The sequence below is a fragment of the Mustela nigripes genome, chromosome 6 (assembly GCF_022355385.1).
Source record: "Mustela nigripes isolate SB6536 chromosome 6, MUSNIG.SB6536, whole genome shotgun sequence".
NCBI lineage: Eukaryota > Metazoa > Chordata > Mammalia > Carnivora > Mustelidae > Mustela > Mustela nigripes.
The window spans coordinates 65,083,401-65,104,481 of NC_081562.1; the positions used below are offsets into that span (position 1 = coordinate 65,083,401).

The 21,081-nt window shown below is 40.9% G+C and overlaps 1 protein-coding gene and 1 long non-coding RNA gene across 3 annotated transcripts in view; one reads left to right on the forward strand and one right to left on the reverse strand.

Moving 5' to 3' along the window:
- Positions 1-4,231, reverse strand: part of LOC132019540 (uncharacterized) — a 26,587-nt gene extending 22,356 nt beyond the window's left edge. Inside the window, exon 1 of the long non-coding RNA XR_009404799.1 lies at positions 4,024-4,231. This is a non-coding gene — a long non-coding RNA (uncharacterized LOC132019540). The remainder of the gene's footprint in view (positions 1-4,023) is intronic.
- TMTC1 (transmembrane O-mannosyltransferase targeting cadherins 1) overlaps positions 1-21,081 on the forward strand; it is a 266,298-nt gene that overhangs the window by 162,931 nt on the left and 82,286 nt on the right. For both annotated transcript variants that reach the window (XM_059402726.1, XM_059402727.1), the window contains one exon: positions 11,451-11,572. In XM_059402726.1, coding sequence (XP_059258709.1) covers positions 11,451-11,572 — 122 coding nt within the window. The remainder of the gene's footprint in view (positions 1-11,450; positions 11,573-21,081) is intronic.

Consider the following 21,081-nt stretch of genomic DNA (forward strand, 5'->3'; position numbering starts at 1 on the left):
AGAGCGAGCACAGGCAGACAGAATGGCAGGCAGAGGCAGAGGGAGAAGCAGGCTCCCTGCCAAGCAAGGAGCCCGATGTGGGACTTGATCCCAGGACACCGGGATCATGACCTGAGCCGGAGGCAGCTGCTTAACCAACTGAGCCACCCAGGCGTCCCTTAACAACTATTTTAAACAGGGCCTTTGTTTCTATACTTTGTTGAATTTATAAGTCTGTTGAATTTGTCCTTTTAAAATGGAAGGCAGCCTGTAAAGTGGTTGGCAGGCTGTTTGAATGCCCAGTTAAGGATTGGAGAAGAGCATGATTTAATCATGCTGGTTATTTTCAGTGATTTCTGATGAAACAAAATGATCCATCCAGCTTTTATCACCAAAATGTTTCAGAACCAAGTAGGGGGTCTTACGCAATGAGATGCAACATATTTTGATTATAGAAGATATTTGGATTTTGGATGAGCACATTGATGGATAACAGGATTCAGATCCACTTATTAATAGTAGTTCCTCTAGGAGCTCAGCTGTACAAGTAAACCTCACTTTTTGTTGTTTTTAACCTGTTAAAAAAGAAGCTGTCTAGGGGTGCCTCAGTGATCAGTCAGTTAGGCATCTGCCTTCAGCTTAAGTCATGATCCCAGGATCCAGGGATCAAGACTCACATCAGGCTCCCTGCCCAGTGGGAAGTCTGCTTCTCTCTCTCCCTCTCCACTTTCCCAGCTCATCCTCTTTCTCGGTGTCTCTCTGCATAAATAAAATATTTAAGAAAAAGAAGCTTTCTAAATTTCTATTACTTCATATTTCATAAACTTAAAGTAAATCAAATATTTCTCTAAGATTTGTTTGATAAAGCATGGTGAATTATTTTATTTAAGAAATGCTGCTCTAAAATATCTAGATCTTTATTGTGTGAAAATAAGTGGGATTTTTGTGGTTCCTTCTTACTTATTTTAGATTGTAGAGGGAACGTACACTCTCCTCTATGACAATCCCAAGTAGATGAGTCATACTTTTTAGTGAGTGTGACTCACTGTGTGAAAAAGTTAAACACCTTGTCTTTTTCTAAACAACAAAAAAAAGTCTGTGCCATCCTGCTTTGGAGGATTTTGGCAGAGGAACTTCTCCTTAATGGAAGCATTTGAACAGTAACTATAGGTAGAAATGAATTCTGCTCTGATTGTACACTCTCATAGGAACGAAACAATTTATGCATCTAATTTATCCTCTGCTTCTATTTGCTCAAACAGATGAATTCTTCAGAGTGAACTGTGAATTCATCAAAATGAATTGAAACAAGTGAATTCATCGAAGCTAAATTCGCTCATAACTTGGCTTCCGTGGCTAAGTCCATCCTGGTCCCTAATTGAATCCTCACAGAGGGGAAAAATTGGTTAATTGTTCCTGCCTCCCTCCCATACTGGGTCACCTTATTGAGTTACAGTTCTTGATTCAAGATTCTGGGGCATTACCTGTGTCATCTTCATTCTGCCAGCCAGAGCTGGATAGGGAGAGGAGAGTGTAATATGACACCAGTGCCTCTAGGCGGTAGACAGTCTTTCCCTCTTTGCTGAGACAGGCTCCAGGCACAAGACTTGAGTTTCTGTTTACTTTTCTCTCCTTGCTTCTCACAGGTATCTTGTCTGTTGCATCACTGACCCTCCTCTGGACAGGTTCATGGGTGTCTGATGGGGATCCTGTTTCCTCTCTCCCTCCCCCTTCCTCCTCAGCAAGCTTTGATCTCAACATATGTGAACACACATCTTTTAGAGCCACAGCACTCTTGATTTTCCAAATCTTGCGTCTTCCTGAGTGAATACTGTATTTCTCTCTATATATTTTATTGTTGTTTTATATATTTGTATATAGTATTATATAAATTTACATTACGTATAAAATAGATATAAAGAATAAGTGGTTGTCACATTGACACATTACTGGAGGATTTCTTGTGTAAACAGTTCATAGATAAACAGTTGAATATTAAAAAATGGAAGCTTAGAGCAGTAACAAGTTTACAGAGCATGTGTAAATTTAAAATTTAGAAGGCCTTTGTTTCACGTAGTTTATTCATTGTGTTTCTGTGGTCATTAGAATACAAATATCCTCTTATTTTCCTTACTAAGAAGGGCAGTTTCATCACATTATTTGATTTCTTATGTCAAAAATATCATTATTCCTCCCTTGAGACTTCTCAGATATAATTTTGACGTAGAATTCAGTAAGATCAGTCAGCTACGTGATGTCTTACTCTTTTGTATGTGGTAGATAGGGATATGCCCCTTCTTCCAGAGGCTGGCTGTTAGAATGAGGAGATTTGCACACATTCTCTGCCGCACATCCCCTAGCATCTGCGTTGATCTGGCAGAGTGAATCCATGCAGCTTTCTGTCACAGGCCCTCAGGTGTGATTTTAGGGACTACGTTCTTGGTACCTTACTTGGTCACCTCCAAATTACTGGGTCTCATCTGTAGTCAGTGTATTTCTGCTGCAAAACCAGAAGGCAGCAAAAGGCTGAAATCCCCCCAGTGTGTGTTTTTTGCATACGTACACACACAAACACACACTCACACACAGGCTTTGGGGTGAGCTAGACCTCAGTTTGAAACCTTTGTTTCTCGCCAATTGTATCAACTTGGATCTGTGTCTTAAGTTGTCTGCACCTCAATTTCTTATCTGTACAAGTGGGGATGATTACTGATCTTATAATATTATCATGAAGTTTCAGTGGAAAGATTTCGGCCCAAGGTCTGGCATATGGTTTGTGCTTGAGAGATGCTTGTTTTCCCTATGTATCTTCTACCATTTACAACTTACCAGGTGGTTTTTCCTGCGCCCTCCACATTTCTCCCATGTATGATAGTGCACATACCATAATTGTTCAGACATGACCTTCCATCTTTCTAGTCTTCCTCACGTTTTTTGTTTTGTTTTTTTTTTCTTTTTAGATTTTATTTATTTATTTATTTGACAGAGAGAGACACAGCAATAGAGAGAACACAAGCAGGGTGAGTGAGAGAGGGAGAAGCAGGCTTCCCACTAAGCAAGGAGCCCGATGCTGGGCTGGATCCTAGGACCCTGTGATCATGACCTGAGCTGAAGGCAGGTACTTAATGGATGAGCCACCCAGGCACCCCTAGTCTTCCTCACTTTAAAAAAATTTCACAGCTTTCAAGTTCCAAAAATTCCTGTAAATAGTTTCATTCTACTCAGGGAAAGTTTTCTTGAACAACATTTTAACTCCTTACTAGTGCTTTCTTAACTAGGCGAATGGCATTCTTTGGCATTAGACTGATATTTACCAATCATGGCTCTTCTAAAGTGTCTTTTAAAAGATTTTTGCTTTTATTTTTCTTTAAACACTTAAAACACACATGCAGAATGTAACATACATTTGCAAATACCATTCTGAATGCATTTATCCTCAATTAGAAGAAGGTAATCGGAGAGCTTCACTCTTCCACCTGATTTAACTATGAGACGTACTTGTGTGCTCTTGTGAGATAAGGAATTTCAATCTCAAGAACTCGTGTTGGCAAGAAGATTCAGACTGTTGATTAAAAACAAATCAAACAAAGCACAGGGCAGAAAAATGAAGTCCAGGACCAAGGACCAGAAATCGAAAATGTCAGTTTACGAATGCTCTGATTTTAATCTGCCTTCAGCTTTCTGTTCATTAGCGCATCTGGCTATGCTTCTTAGTGAAGAAAAGCTTGGCAGAGGGAGAAAGCCGTGTTTAAATTGGCTCAGAGAAGACACAGAGTGTACAAATCTACTTTTGTCTCTGAGGGGGTATAATTTCCTCGTTCATTTCCCCTTTTAACATTTTTCTCCTGGTGCATTTATGAGTAAATTTTAGAGCACATGGAAGTGAGGAAATGATCACCCCAGTTTGAGCCAAGGAGAGTGTGGGTTGGCAGCTCTGCTGTCGAGATCCTGAGCCTTTGCTATTTTTTGTCCCACCCAGCTCAGCTTACCCCATCCATTTCAACTAGGGAAGAAAAACCCTTCCATAGTACATTCCATGCCTACCTGTGAGATGTGAATGTCATTGGAGGACTGTCCTTAGATCTCTCCGGGCTCAGCATTCTTGCCATTGGACCTAACTCGGGCTTCCAGTTGGATACATAGTCACAAAGAATCTGGCCCCGGTGACCGTGATTGAGGCTCTGAGAATCAGCTTTCAGGTTTTCTTTTTCTCTCTACCTTTAAGACTGCCCCAAGATTCCTTCTGCCTCCCGTGTTGCTCTTACTGAGTTTAGATTCTGGGACTTATCTGAGGCCTAACAAGTGGTCTCTTGTGTTGGATAGGCATAAGAGCAGTAAAAATTCCAGACTTCCTCTTCAGCTATTGAGAGACCGGTCTCAACCTCATTGGCCAGATCAAAAGCCCTCTTCGGGTTGATGTTTGTCTTTACTGTTTTTATTTATTTATTTTTAAAGATTTTATTTATTTGACAGAGAGAGAGAGAGACAGTGAGAGAGGGAACACAAGCAGCAGGAGTGGAAAAGGGAGAAGCAGGTTTCCCACTGAGCAGGGAGCCTGGTGCAGGGCTTGATCCTGGGACCTTGGGATCATGACCTGAGCCGAAGACAGACGCTTAATGACTGTATAAAAACAGTATTTAAAATTTTCTATAACCTCAGTAGCCTTACAAAAGGGTGGGTTAGCCACAAACTGACACCTATGGAAATATAAAAATATAAGGATGGGACTGAGGCAAGGGTGGGCTAGAGTCGCCTCTCCTGTCAGCTTATAAAAACCAGGGTTCTGATCCTTTCTTGGCATCCATAGCTCAGCTTCCATCCCTATATACCCTTCCACTCTGAGCTGATCTGCCAGACAGGGTCCCGGCAGGAAACACACAACAAGGCCGATGGGGTGATTGAAGAGTTTGCAAAGGGTCTGTTTGCAGTGATACAGTCAGGGTTCGTGGAGCCAGCATGCACAGTGACACCTGCCAGATGACCTAAAAAGGCAGAGGACAGGGCTGTCATCAGGGGGCAAAAGTATGAGAGCTGTGATCATGGGAAAGGAATCCCAGACAGGAGCTATGCCTGCAGATCGGTGAACTGAGCAATTGCCAGGCCGAAGTGGAGGAGGGAGGGGCTGTAAGATGCAGAGGAGAACACAGCCAACAGTGAGGATCAGGTAGACGGGAGGGCAGCTCAGGGGGCATAAGTTCAAGGTACGATGGTGCAGAGCTCAGACAGTACCCTCTTGCCCCAAATGGCCAAGCTCTTTCTGTCCTCACTTGGCACTTCCCATTCTGGTCTTGAAATCATCCTTTTGGCTCCTGAGTTAGCATTTGGGGCCCAGTTCTCCATTCATTTAATGCCTTTGGTATTATCCCCATCCTTGAGAGTGTCTAAGGGCTTTTTTAGATTCGAAGTTCGTGATGTTTTAAATCAACCGAAGCCTCTGTTTTGCTCAAGTGGAAACTCACTGATGCATTTCCTGTGGACAGTTGGAGGTGTATTGGACCACAAAAGAATTCTTAAAATGTGCACAAGAAGAGCCCAGTTTTCCCAGTTTTGCAGGAAGGAGAGCTGAGGTTGTATGCAACCTTGAGAACTCTTTCTCCCAGAAGTATTGACGTAACTCCCTGGCATTTGTACCGATGATGGTTATAGTTATTCGTGAAGGACCCAAAGGTCTGAGACATACAACAGTTTACCACAGGAATAGTTCTACCTCCGCAGAGTTGTTGTGAGGTTTGGTCATTATTTAAACTTGCACAGATTTGGATTGGCTGCTGCAGGGTCGCCGTTTGGGAGTCACTTAGCCAGAGAAGGAGCCTCACTCACTGCCCGGTTCAGTGACTGGAATTCAGAGCAGACCCCTCACAAGAGGTGAGGAAGTAGTCACATCATCTGGAATCCCTTGTAGTCACAAGGGATTCCAGATGATCAAATAACTTGTCTTCAATTACAAAGAACTTTCACAATGGCAGTAGTGGTAATGTGATTAGAAATCTTAATAAATTAAAGTATTTTAAAAATTAAAATTAAATGTCAATAAAGTAAAAGATGTCACTTTTCCTAAGCACACAAACCAAAGGATGGGGCAAGATGGAAGAGTCATAAGTAGCAGTGAATGGAATCAGAGTGGTGCAGAAGGTGTGGGTATGTCTTAATTAAAATACCTCAGTTCTGGGGCACCTGGGTGGCTTAGTCAGTTAAGCATATGCCTTTGGCTCAGGTCATGATCCTGGGGTCCTGGGATCGAGCCCTGTTTCAGGCTCTCTGTTCAGTGGGGAGCCTGCTTCTCCCTCTCCCTCTGACTGCTGCTCCCCATGCTTGTGCTCTTGCTCTTTCTCTCTCTAATAAATAAATTAAAAAAAATCTTAAAAAAAAAAAGCCTCAGTACCATTGGTCAGTTTGCCAGACCCTTACGGAATGCTCTTAGATGCTCAGAGACTGAGGACTTTTCATCCCAAATTAATGCTGCAAATACCGTGTTTCAAAGGGTTACCAAAAGTAAAAGATTTTCTTGACAGGAAGTCCCTGAAAAGGCTCTTCCAGAGAACCCTGGTAATGTGTATACAGCTTTCATCACTGAGCTTTACTGTTGCAGCCCATACGAGTTGAATGCCAATTCTGTGTGTGCCACATATCTAGGTAACAAGTTTAAATGAGATGGGACTGTCATCAAGGAATTCGTAGTGTAATGGAAGGAATAGACCCCTAAACAGAAAGAAAAATGGGGGGGTCTAGTATGTATTGGCAGCCATGTCCATTGTCACCTTGGCAAACGCCTGTCTCCTGGGGCTGAAGAGGGGAGCTCAACTGTCATCAGCTTCTCAGAAGATTGCTAAATTAGTTGCAGACAGTGAGAGCCCAGTGCTGCCAAATAAATCTCTAAAATTGAAATACAGCTGTGTTATATCTAGAACTCTGAGAACATACTCTCACCGTACATGCACCATACCATTTTCCTGAAAACTGTAGAGGTGGGAGAAAATATATTAACAAAGATAGTAATTTCTATAATGAGGAGGCACCTGGCTGGCTTAGTTGGTAGAGCATGGGACTCTTGATCTTGGGGTTGTAAGTTCTGTTGGGGTCGATTCCACGTTAAAACATGTTAACCCCTTAGGGCCTGCCTGGGCCTACTTAGCCATAGTGACTCCATGTTACCTAGGTAGACATTTCGTTGTTTAATAAAAGCCTTAGCAGTTACTGCTCTCGGTTCCAGGTAACTGTTACTAAAACACAACACCTAAAACAAGGCCATTTTGTTTATATCAGTTCCAGGTAACTATTACTAAAACACATACATAAAACAAGGCCATTTTGTTGTTTAATAAACGCCTCAACAGTTACTAGTATTGGTTCCAGGTAACCATTACTAAAACACACAGGTAGGAGACATCCAATCAGCCAAAGCCACATATGTAGATGTCTGTGATTGTGCCCTATAAAAACTAGCCTGTAAGACCAAGGGGCGTCGCTCTCTTCAGAGGCGGCCCTGGCCGGTCAGTCTGACTTCTAATGCTTGGCATAGAATAAAGCTTTACATAACTTTTACTTTGTCTCAGCCTCGTTTCCCTAGCCAGTCTAACTTCTAATGCTTGGCATAGAATAAGGCTTTGCATAACTTTGTCTAAGTCTCGTTCCTTTGATAATGGACCCAACAGTTCAAGCTCCACATTGGGTATAGAAATAATTTAAAAATTAAGAAGAAAATCTTTAAAAAAAATTACCATAATGAGGTCCATTCTCTGCCATCCTGGAAGGGAACGGTGAGCAGTGGATTGTTGTCTGTTTTAAATGGGGCAGGGAGGGGTCCTCTTCTCCTGAACACACACCCATACCCTGCTGGCCACAGTGCGGGTGTGTGCGTGCGTGTGTGTGCGTGTGTCCTCTTATCTGTGACCTGTGCTTTGAAAAGTTATCTGAGAGTAGGGCAAAGGGGAAAAAAGAAACCAGAAGCTTCCAGGCTAGACTTGGATTCTGGAGTGATGTTTCCTCTGAGGTCCCTCACGTGTCCTGAGAAAACCACTGCTCTTCCCTTACTTAGCTGCTTGATGGGAGAGGTGTTGTGGAGACAGCAGCTGAACAAAACCCTCGGGCAGGTGTGGAGAGCTCTTTATCTCCTTGCAGCTGAGGGTCATGCTTCTCTACTTCATCCAGGCCAGGAAGGAATCAGACCTACCATCTGTCATCCTGAATTTGTCACACATTTTCCTGCAGACACAATAGGTATCAATATCCTTTCTTTTGTTTTACTGATCATTAGGTTAAAGCTCAAAGAAATAAATTAACTCTGAAGTTGCACAGTTAATCAAATAATGCACATTATTAATAGCCATATGATTAGCTCTTTTAATACTCCTGTCTTTTTACCCCCTACTGTAATTTGAATAAGTAAATTTCCATTTGCCTCTATTCCTAGAAATTGAATGCACTCTGTGTACTTTGGAAAGTCACAAATTTTCTCTCCCTCCCCCAACTCCTATTTTGTTTGAGTTTCTGTTAGGCTGAAATAAGCTTTAAATTATTTAGCCAATTCTGTCACATCTGTGATCCACAACATGCAAAATTGGATTCCCTCCCACTCTTTCTTATTCTAGGAAATTCAGCCATTTCCATGTCATTTTCCCCTAACTTTACAACTTTCTGTTTGATTGATTGACTTACCATTTAGAGAAATACATTTCTGATTATTTTTTCTCTCTCTCTTGACTGAAGAGGGAGGAGGGAAGACAAAGGATGTGATCATCAATTTAATTTAAGAATAAAGAATTATTCATGAATATTATTTTTCTCAAGACAAAACAGAATAGTAAAACTTCATTGAGTTTGGGTGCTGTGCCACTGTCTTTGACAGAGTTGAACAAAAAGCTCCCCTTAGGACCAGCCCCTCCTCTGCCAATGACCTGCCCTCCTTTCCCAACCACAACCAAATTTGTCTGCCTCCTACGCATTCATTAATTTTTTTCAAATTCAGATCGTCACCTCCACCAGGATGTCCTCCTTAACTTCTCGCATTCTTACATCCAGTTTTCTCCCTTGCTGGGTACATTTATTCACTTACTGATTTATTCTACAAGTATTTCCGAGCACCCATTAAGTGCCAGGCACTGAACTAAGCACAGATCATGTACCAGTGAACACAGCTGACCAGCTCCCTGCCCTCCTGGCTCCCAATCTCCTGGGGAAGACAGACATTTTATAAAGATGGAAACACACAGATAAATGTGTGATTACAATTGGGATGATGGCCATGAAGGAAATAAAGATGCTCTTGGAGCCTGAAGAACCCGGTGGAGCAACAAGGAACACATGGTGTAGTGAGTTTTCAGTTTGCAGGTCAGTCTTCTGGGGGAGGCTGGGGGCTCCTTGACTGTCACTCTCTGTCCCCAGCAGCAGGGAGATCCGGGGGGGTCCTGCCCCCTGCAGGGTTGGGAGAGGGAGGGAGAGGGGGCAGGCACAGGGTTGGGTGCCTACATGTCAGGACACCTGCCTCCTCCCAACCTAGGGGCTCCTGAAAGCACTGGGGATTCTGCTGAGTAAAGGACATAAACCCCTGGCCACCAGAGTGAGGAAGGCAGCCTTTGCTCAGGAAATAAGGTGTGAGATTGGGGGTATGGAAGTGATGTCTCCTTCAGCTCCTCTGTGAGGACTGTTCTTTCCTAATCTTGAGGACAGCCAGAGAGGTGGCTCAGTGGATGTGACACTATCCAGGGACATGGCTAATGGCCTGGTTTGAGTTCTGGTTATATTCTTCTTAATTCTATAGGATTAATAAGTAGAACATATTAAGTTCTTTTCAGAAATTTCTGTGGGACAATATGCGAATTCTTTTGTAAAAAATATTTCACGTTTTGATAGGCTTCAAAGAAGGAGTCAACTATAGCTAAAAAATAAAAGTGCATCGACAGAAATAGGACATCAACCCCCTACTTAGTAATAGGCCGAGAGTTCATAAGGAACACTGGGCGAGACACTCATTCTCTGGGATTCATTTTCAATTTTAGCAAAGAAATACTTGCTCTTGAGTCACAGGATTCTTATGAAGGTGTTATTCTTCTTTAAATTACGTAAACTTTAATTTCTTGAGATGAAATGTATTTTGTAAATTCAAAGTATAATCTAAATTAAAAAAATAGGTTGCAGCTTTTAAATATAATGAACTTGCTACTTTTCTCACCTATTTTTTTTTTCTCAATTTTAGTGGGTCAGAGAAAATATAACATCATCCAGTTGCATCCATTTCAGTTGAAGGCTTGTTATGAAAGCCTTTTTTTCCCTTTCATCTTTTAATTCTAAAGAGTATGGTTCCTTTAGGTAAAAAAATGAGATCATAACTGATAGAACCATTAATTATTTAAGAGAAATTGTCCAAATCACATTTATTCATGTGGAATTACTCTCTGGAATTTTATTATTCTATTCATTATAGTCAGCAAAACCAATATTTTAATAAAATCCAGGTGACAAATTTCTCAAGTTGTTAAAAATCTTTTACTTTGTCCACTTAAAGCATTAGTAGCTGGTATTAGGAAGTTTTATCTATATTTTTAAAACTTTTATTTAGTCTTATATAATTATTAAAAGTAATACACTTTTAAATGTTTGTAAGAAATATTTATAACTGTAATATGCAAAGTTCTATTTGGTTTTCTTAAACTGTTTTAAAAAGAAAAAATAATGTCATCCTATATATTAAGGTGTGTTTTAAATAGGCCTGCCTTCAAATGTGTCCATATCAGTCATGGAAATACAGACTAACGTTTACAGTGTCCATTATAGCGAATTATTAGTAATAAATTTTTTCTGTTAATGAGAAGTGACAGAAAAATCTTGACAAATTTAGATCTACAGAAAATATATAGTATTAGAGAAAGGTGCTTTGTCAATTTAATGAATTATTATAATGACTTTGATGCCAAAAATTTCATGGAAAAAATACTGGCTTAATTGACCTAAAAATTTCTCAGCTTTAATGATCTCTCTCATTGGTTCTCTGAATTTTACTATTTCCATTTAATTTCTTTTATGCCAAGCCTTATGCTAAGCTCCTGGTGAGCTTTGTGTGGGTTTGTTGTGTTTTTTTTTTTTTTTTTTTTATGTTTTCTTTTTCTGAGAGGACAATAATTCTCTATGATGCCTTAGTGAGCTTGATTCTATTAAGCTGCTTTGCTCTCGGACAGAGATTCTGAAAGGGACCAGAGCCAAGAAGTAGGGTTGCTGTAGGACTGGCCCAAAACAAGGAGTAATGGTCACTGCTCATGTGCAATTATCAGAGGTTTCTGGGTGGCGAACGTGTGACTTGCCAGGGGTTTCAGCCCAAGGGCTTTCTCTGATGAATTCAGCTCACTGATCAAAGCGTTTGCATTGGTCTAATTTATTCATTCCATCAATGAGAACTTGAGAATGAAAGAGATGGTTAAATGCCAACTGAAGTGAAAGTTTTTAAAAATTAATTTGTCCTTCACTGTTGTATGTTTCAGAGACTGGAGCACAAGGAAGTTTTAGTGGGCTTGTTGTTCCTGGTTTTCCCGTTCATTCCAGCCAGCAATCTCTTCTTCAGGGTGGGTTTTGTGGTGGCCGAGAGAGTCCTTTACATGCCTAGGTAATTATCGCTCGTGATTTCCACTTTACGAGACCTGCCTTCTGTCACCAACGGATAGTTCCAGAGGGACGGTTCTTTGCTTGTGTCACAATTAGGTCCTTGTGTAGCTGAGGCCTTTATTACCTCAGCTTTCACAACAGCCACAGAGAGGAGTGGGTGAGCTTGAACTGGCGCGTGTTTACTCTGGTGTAGAGCGGCTTACCTGCAGCTGGAAGCTTGACCATTAGATGTGAAACATTGACTGGAGTATATTCAGGATTTCAGCAGCCGTCATTTACCCCAATATATATGTTTCATTACGCATAATTGTCGTAGTTTTTTAGAAGTATGTGGATTGCATAAAATTATTATGTAGCAAGAGTGTAATTAATTTCTATTTTCTTCTTTCTGTCTCTCTTCCTTTCTTCTTTTAATTTAAAAAATAGGTAAAATCTCAAGAAAATATGTCCTTGAGAAAGAAAATGGTTAAAAATTATAAAGGGTATTCATCCATATGTGATTACACAGTGCCACTTATCTCTGAATATTTGAACTGGGCTGAAGCTTATCTGTTCTCTTGTCTTATTCAGATGTCAGTGTTGAAGGCCACATTTCTTTTCAGATACCTGGAAATGTCTCCTGAGTGGTTCTGCCATTCATTCATTGTGTAACCTTGAGCAAGATATGAAGCTTTTTTGTACTGAGGCTTAACATTTTAAAAATAGGGATATTAGTAAACTTCCTAAAGTTAAGTAGTATCATGAATGTCATGTAAGAATGAAATTTTGTAGAAGGCAATATCCTAAACCAAAATATTATAATGAAATTATTATTTTTATTTATTAATATTGAATTAGGAGTTTTATTTTATTCTTTGAATTTTATTTGTTTCATATTTTTATTTAAATTCTAGTTAGTTAACATATCCTGTAATATTGGTTTTTAAGAGTAGAATTCAGTGATTCATCACTTATGTATAACACCCAATGCTTATCACAAGAAGTGGCTTCTTTAATGCCCATCACCCATTTAGCCCATCCCCTCGCCCACTTCCCCTCCAGCAACCCTCAGTTTGTTCTCTGTTGTTAACAGTTTCTTACAGTTTGCTTCCCACCCTCTTCCTTATGTTCATCTCTTTTGTTTCCTAAATTCCACATATGAGTGAAATCATATGGTATTTCTCTTTCTTTGACTGGCCTGTTTCACTTTGCATAGTATACTCTACCTCCATGCATGTCATTGCAACTGGCAAGATTTCATTCTTGTTGCTGGCTGAGTAATGTGTGTGTGTGTGTGTGTGTGTGTGTGTACCACATCTTCTTTATCCATTTATCAGTCAGTGGACATTTGGGTTCTTTCCATAATTTGGCTCTTGTTGACAGTGCTGCTGTAAATGTCAGAGTGTATGTACCCCTTTGAGTCAGCATTTTTTTATCCTTTGGATTGGAATTTTAACTTTAAATTTTATTTTAAAATTAATATCAATATCAATAGATTTTAATTTCATTAATTGACATTGAGTTAGAAATTTAAAGACACAAACAATCGAGACTTAATTTCATTAACCTTTGATTGCCCCCAAACCAAATACCTAACAGTTTTTCCAAGTCTTTACAGCTTCTTGTTTTGACTAGGTTCAAGAGAGAGGGCAGTCCTTCATTTTCTTTGTGTCTTCTGCACCATTTGTGAAGGAGGTTATTTCTTGATAAATACTGTATGTTATAGACAAAATACAACACAGATTCTTTGTATTCTGTATTGCTGTGAGATAACAGGCTTATGAGACCTTGCTAATAGGGAATATGAGGGCGAAGGGAACTCAGTGTCTATTCTAGATATGGTTTTGCTTAGACCAGCTGAAAGTGGCTTCAGGCAGTGCTGTTCTTTAGTGCGGATGATTCCAAGTGGAATCCATGTTCGTTCTTAACCTAACAAGTCTCAACAGAGCACATCTGCATTCTATACTAGAATCTGAGATTACAAAAATAAGTGAGTCTTGGTGTCTGGCCTCAAAGAGTTTCACTGCTGATAAACACTAGTTAATGTTAATTGTACCAAAACTTCTAGTGAACTTCAGTTATATGTCACTAACTATGCTAAACATATTATATTTATGTTATCAGTTCACTCACACTGTTGATGTAGTAATCCATAGCTTCCCCCTGAAGTCAGGAGGCCCGTGTTTGAATTCTGGCTTAAGGATGAGTGTGATATTTCAAAGCCTCACTTCCCTCACCTGTATAAAATGAACATAATAGCACCCAACTCAATGAGACATTGTGAGCATTAAATGAGATGATCATTTAAAAAACTCAGAAAGTATTTTGCATTATATGTGGTCAATAAAAAATATATAACTATTATTGATTGATATCAGCTCCTTAAGTAGCTGATGGCATTACCTTGTTTTACAAAAATACAACACCTGGATGCTAAGAAGTTAGTGAACTGGCCCAAGATGGGTAGAGATGGAATGCACTCTTTATCTACTGAAGGACCTCTCACCTTCCAAACTACATTTCTTTTCTTTTTTCTTTTTTTTTTTTTAAGGTTATTTATTTATTTATTTGACAGATGGGGATCACAAGTAGGCAGAGAGGCAGGCCGAGAGAGAGGAGGGAAGCAGGCTCCCCACTGAGCAGAAAGCCTGATGTGGGGCTTGATCCCAGGACCCTGGGATCGTGACCTGAGCCGAAGGCAGAGGCTTTAACTCACGGAGCCACCCAGGTGCCCCCTACATTGCTTTTCTTATGTAACATCTTAGTATTCTTCATAAGTGAAAAGAAGGAGCATTTCAGAACACAGTAACGTTCTTTCAGCTCAGCTCCATTTCATGATCAGGACGTGTACTTCTGAGTCCTGAGATATAAATCCTCAGGAATTTAGGATTCTGGGGGACAAGAAGTTGCATGTGCAGCAAACTTTCCTAATATAGAGATAAGAGAACAATTTCTAAGGAAATAAAGGGCTGGAATTTTAAACAAGAGGTTAAAATGTCATTTTTCTGGAAGAGACCCTTGTGTAAACATTATTAAGCCCTTAATACTGTCATCATCTGTTTGTGGGGTGTCTTAGTTAAAATAAGGGGTTCCTTTCACCAGGGTAGGTGTATTTTCTAAACTGCAGAATCATGCCAGCTCTGGCTCTCAGTGGGTTGTAACATCTTAAATAGACCTTTCTTTGACTTGTAAAAAAGATTTATTTATTTATTTTAGAGCAAGAGAGAAAGTGAGAAAGCACATGCGCAAGCAGGGAGAGGAGGAATGAGAGGGAGAGAGAGAATCCCAAGCAGACTCTGCACCAAGCACAGAGTCCAACATGGGGCTCCATCTCACAACCCTTAAGCTCATGACTTAGCCAAAACCAAGAGGATGCTCAACCAACTGAGCCACCCAGGCGCCCTGACCTTTCTCTGCCTTTCTTTTCTCTAAAATAGACAATGTAGTATCCCTGCCCCTTTTTCGATAGGAATAAGCTCTTTTGGATTAAAATGAAAGTTCTAAATATGAAGAAATCCTCAGTATTTCCGAGAACAGGTGCCTGCCTCTTAGAACCACTCGGATTTTGCTTCATTTTGTAAACTTGGTGCAGAGTCATCCAAAATCAGTGTCAGTAAGCTGGTCTTCATTAAAGAAATGACTAGGGGACGCCTGGGTGGCTCAGTTGGTTAAGCAGCTGCCTTCGGCTCAGGTCATGATCCCAGCGTCCTGGGATCGAGTCCCACGTCGGGCTCCTTGCTTGGCAGGGAGCCTGCTTCTCCCTCTGCCTCTGCCTGCTATTCTGTCTGCCTGTGCTCTCTCTCCACCCCCCCTCCCGATAAATAAATAAAATCTTAAAAAAAAAAAAAAAGAAATGACTAGGGGTGCCTGGGTGGCTCAGTGGGTTAAAGCCTCTGCTTTCAGCTCAGGTTATGATCCTAGGGTCCTGGGATTGAGCCCTGCGTTGGGCTCTCTGCTCAGCAGGGAGCCTGCTTCCCCCTCTCTCTCTGCCTGCCTCTCTGCCTACTTGTGATCTCTGTCTGTCAATAAATAAAATCTTTAAAAAAAAAAAAACATAAATACGAAGTTTGACAATAGCACAGAAGATGAGAGAAGGAAACTCTCTCCTGAGTAAGACCTGCCAAGTCAAAGTTTGATAAAGTTTGAGAAAGTCCCCCATTTTCATAGAAAACTTGTCAATATCTATAAACTGTGCTGAAGTCCTTAGAGATACTGGAAACTTCCTGGGGACCACAGAGAAGTTTGCATGTGCTGTAGGCATCCCTAGGAAAGTGTGAGGACACTGGATGTTGCTTGTTGCATTTATTAAGGTTAGACATTAGCTTTGGTGATGGGGAAGAATATTTCCCAAGCCTTTCATTCACACAGGAATCTTCTCTGCATGACTCCCCTTAAATTTTGACCTTGACAAGAAGGAGCCGTTATCCACAGCATTAAGTACCCAAGTGCTTTAGGAAAACATATACATAGTGTTCTCAGTGGAAGTTTGATAATACCCATTGTCCTTTTTATGCAGACATCTGTGTTGTCTCAGGACCTTTAGCAATTATAGGACAATTAAGTAAAAGGCTGAATGGGTAATCCTTCTGAGGAAGTTGAGCTTTCTACTCATTAAATGTTTGTTTCAAGTGATATGATGCCAAATCCTGGCCTTAGATTCCATCCATAAACACCACAGAAGTCATGTCCACCCTCACTGAATCCTGGGTGACTCCCATGAGGCCCTGGGGCTAATTTGGCTATTTTACAAGAAAAGCCCAGAATAAGTCAGACCAAGTGCTCTTTTATCTCTGCCTTTATGCCTAACAACGAACAAGCCACTAAAATCTTCTGGCTTCGGTTCTCTCTCCATCCTAACTTAGATAAGACCCAAAATATCACCTTCCTCTCACTTGCACTTTGAAATCTATAGATAAAAGGGGCAGAAATAGGCTATTTATCATTGCATGGCTTTAGGGTCAGAGTTTCACCACCAAAAGAAATTGGAATAATCTTTTCTTCTGGTGATAAATGTCTATTTTTTGGATTTCCTTTTTGAACAGGCTGGAGAGTTTGGGGCTTAAATCACTTTTTTTTTTTTTTTTAACAGAAATTTTGATCTCTCATTCTCTCCAGAGAGGCATATAATTTGATGGCTACTTTTTTGGTATTTTATAAAAACCACATTAGAATGCTTCAAAGGACTAAAATTTCTTTGAATCAGTGAAGCAGAAATAGTTGTTGAGAGCTCTCAAATGAAGTCACAGGATGTGATCAGATATCCATTTACATGCCAGATTAAAGGTGATTTATTCACTTCAGCGCCAAAGAGCAAATTCCTAAGCTACTTTTAAGAAAACATGAATGAATAGAAAGAGGAGGCAGATAAGGATAAATGAAGGCAGACCCAGTATTATGGGTAGCATTGATCAAGAATAGTTGAAACCACAGAAAAAGAAGTTAGATACCATGTGTTGGAGGGAAGAAAGAAATATAAAAAATTACTCTACTCTTAGAAAGATGCCATTTGTATGGCAAAATCCCTAAGCTTATGGACACAAAAGATGTGGAAAATTGGAAAAATGATGACTCCCCCAACCCATTCATTTTTTTATTTTGAGGGTTACCTTCAAGTCATACTTATCAATTTGAAATGAAATTTTCAGTCTTACATGGGTCACTATGGGGGCAATACTGCAGTATTTCTCAGGATGCAAAATGACTACCTCAGAAGTAATACTCTCCCGTTATCCGATATTGGGAACCCCTTCTGAGGAGCCGTCTATGCATAGGCTTCTTCAGACTTGCTGGAGGAGAGTGATGATTATTGGAGAGTAAATCAAAGTTTGGCCAAATATGAAAATCAGCAGCTCAGTCGCTCAAAGCAGCACAAGCTTAGCTTAGCAAATCCAGTAGGAAGAAGACTGAACTGGAAATAAGCACAGTTCTGTCCCCTACTGCCTGGAAGCCTTGGAGGAATCATTTTCCTACCAGTAAAACCAGAGGGTTAGCCTTGCTCAGTGGTCTTCAAGCGTTGCTTAGATCTCCATGACAGACTTTTCCCTGACTGGTCTGTGGCAAAATTGGGAGGGTGAGGGGAGAGAGAAAGACAGTGTAGTGGGTTTTGCATAAAGTTTTATCTGTGCTTTTTTAAATTATGAAATTATGCCTTTCTTATATTTTTGGTATTAAAATATCCTTTCTCCTATGACAAGATGGTAAGAGCAGCAGAGGGTGCACAACACTCCTCCCCCACCCAAGTCCACTTTCTTGGAAATTTTACAGGTTTGAGAAATCTCAACCCCTGTAATCATTGTGCTACATGATCTCTAAGGTCTCTTTCAGCTCCAAAGCTCAGTGTTTTGTGATTCAGAATAGCCTTGAGGAAAACATGAATTTTTTTTCTTCTTCAGATTTTAAACAAGGATTTTTGTCATGCATTGGAATGTGACTACCTGTGTCTGCTCTTTTTCAGTAGGATGGTCCCCATAGGAAAAGGAGAGGGGTTCCATTGGGGGAAGGGAAAGGAAGGCAGTACATTTGCCATGGGGACGGGTTCTCTCAGGGGCCTGGTGGTGACACCAGGAAGTGCTTCGGGAAGCATCTGTGTGGGCTCTGCTGTGAGAAAAGATGGTGTCCTCATAAGCAGCAGGAACAGCTGATGCTTAGAAGTTCACGGGGGAAAGCAGCAAGAAGGAAAGTATGCTATATGTCAGGAGGAAACAGGCCCCAGCAGCAGGAGCAAGGCCAGACCTCCCTCTTCAAGGAGCGGTTGTATAGGCAGCTTAGTAAGAGAGTTTGCAGTCCATGAGAACAGGTCAGAAGTTGGCCTGTTCCCATGAAGTCATGGAGGGAGACTTGTTAATTCAGCTGAAGCTGATGATCTAAACAGGGACTCAAAAGCACAGGTTAGGTTGCCCCAAAGTGGTTGGTACCGAATAGAGACGATTGAGTCCCTCTAAGTCTATGGTTTGCATGGATGGGACAAGATTGAACGTAAGAGGACACGAGTAACTCTATTTTGAGAGGGCCAAGTCACAAAAATCGTGGAAAACCCAGGAACAAGGCAAAGCCAGATATTCGTTTTTTAGTTTGAGGTTTTGTTTTGTTTTTGTGTGTTGGGGTGGGGTTTTTTGTGTTTTTTTTTTCTTTCTTTTTTTTTTTTTTTTGCCTCAAATTCCTATTGTATAATACATTAGAGAGGTGGGAAAAGCACCTTGGGCTTGGCAAAGAGCCATTTAACTAAAAACACAAGAAATAGATTGAAAGGCACTTTTCAGTTAAGTTACAAGGTCTAGTGTACCAGGTCTCTGAGAATATATATATGTGTAAGTGTGCATATGTGTTGGCTAATTTACCTAGAGCCACTCTATTAGTGCCTAGTTTTAGCTCTGAATCCATTTTTATGCATTTCTATCATGCCATCTTAAAAGAAGGTTCTCTTTTATCATAATGAGCCCAATGAAAGGAAAAGGAGAAATGCAGTGGGCTATTACACGAATGGGCCATAAAGTCCTATCACCAAATGATCTGGAGAGAAAGCGTGAAGGTCAGGGATACCACTGGAGAAGAAACAGTGGGAAGATCGAAGATTTGAGTAAGGATATAAGTCTTTTTACTTTAGAGAGGTATGCCTTTGCTTTTAAACTTGGCATCTTTCGTGTTATGCGCCATGTTTTAAAAGAGGGCTGAGTCTGTCAAACTCTGCTGCTCCTCCCCACGCCTCCAGGCTTCAGTGGGACAAACTTCCACTGTCACGCAGTTGGAGGCTTCCTGCTGGTGTAATAACCTACTTCGGGGTTTCAGAAGTTGATTAAGGTTGTTCTTCAAAATATGATGGAGTAAGGACGGAAATATTTGATACCAGCTCGTTTGTCTCTTTGCTCTTGCTGTGCCGGCATGAACTGTTCCAATCTAGCCCTCCGAGATCTGAATTCAGAAGAGGTGTGAGATCTAGAAGCTACGCCTTGTCCAGTGAGGGCTGCTTTTGAGAGAAGTACCCAGGTAGGGAGGGGCCCAGGGTTGCCCCAGGCTTGGGGTCAGTGCTTGTGGTTGGGAGTGAGTGTGCTGTGTGAAGAACGTGACCAGGAAGAAAAGCAGTAGGACTTTATTGGGGGACTCAAGCGAATGTGTTCTAAAATTGGAGATTGTAGATCGTAGACAAATAGAACAGAACAGAGCCATAGTGAAAATGAAGTGAACTGATGGGGAGGTTGGGTGCTGGTGGGCTAAAGATCAGTTGGCCAATCTGTGGGGTGGCCTGGGGCATGAGATGAGGATAATCTCGGGCAGTCACTCACTGAACTATAATCATGGCCTTAATATCATAGAAGTCTATTAGTTAATAAAAAATGAATGTTCATGCCTATTAAGTCCTAAATGATGAACAGTGAATGTCTTGGAAACCACAATTTGAAAGTAAAATTTGGAGAGTGTAATTTGGATTCAGATGAGCCTAAATGGAAAAATATATGTGAAAAATACCATAAGCTGTGGTAGGTAGCTGCAAGTCATTATTTCAGTCCGCCCTGTGCAAATGAGGAGATTGGAGGAATCCAAGCTGAAGGAAAGCAAAACAGCATAGGTACAGGCCTCTCCTTTCCCGGCCCATCTCTTCCTCCATTGGTTCTGCAACCCTATTCTAGCACGTCAGTGTTCTGGAACATCACACTGAAGGAGGTTAGGAAATGCACCTCTGCTAACAGAGGAGAGCAACTAAAGCATAGATGTTGACAGCCCAGGTCCTGCACAGCCAACTATGGCTCTGCCTGGAGGGTGGGAGTGGACTGAAGTGTGGCCATCTCAGGCTCCCTTCTATCAAGACCCCTCATACTTATAAGTGAATCCATTTCTTTCCTTTTCTGTTGGATTCCATGCAGGAAGATGTATCTCAAACCATTGGCTTTTTTTTTTTCATCTTTATTGAAATATAATTGACATATAATATAGTATAAATTGAAGGTATACACGTGTTGATTTGATACATTTATATATATTGCCAAATGGTTACCACTAAACCAGTGACTTATTAATACAAATTTTAGTAATCTTCGAATATCCTCCATACTCTTAGAAACCCGGATTGTCCTGCTCTTGTGAGGTTTGGAACCACCATTTTTGTATGTGTTCTCTCATAGTACCCTGAACAACAGATACTTCATAAAAGAGTATTGTGGAGACTCCAGGAACACTGGACACATGACAGAGCATATGCCTGTTAACACACAGGATAGAGGAAGGGGCAACAACAACTAGTGGATTGTCCATTATGCCTTTGCTTCAGAAGTGCAGATGCTTTACCATAGACCATAGTAGTTTATAGAGGAAGGGACAGAATTCAGGTTCCTGAGATGGGCATGCTTGTGGGTGGGTAGGGAGAGAGGGGGTTTCTAACTTTTTAGGAGTTGCTTTAGAGTTCCTTGGGGGAGTCGTTTTGGCTTTGGCTGAAAGGCCTCTTGGGCCCAGATGGGAAATCTGGCTTTGACTATCTGTACCAGGCTGGGAGGGAAGGAAGCCAGACCAGGAGTGAAGGTTCCTGCAAGGGAAAACACC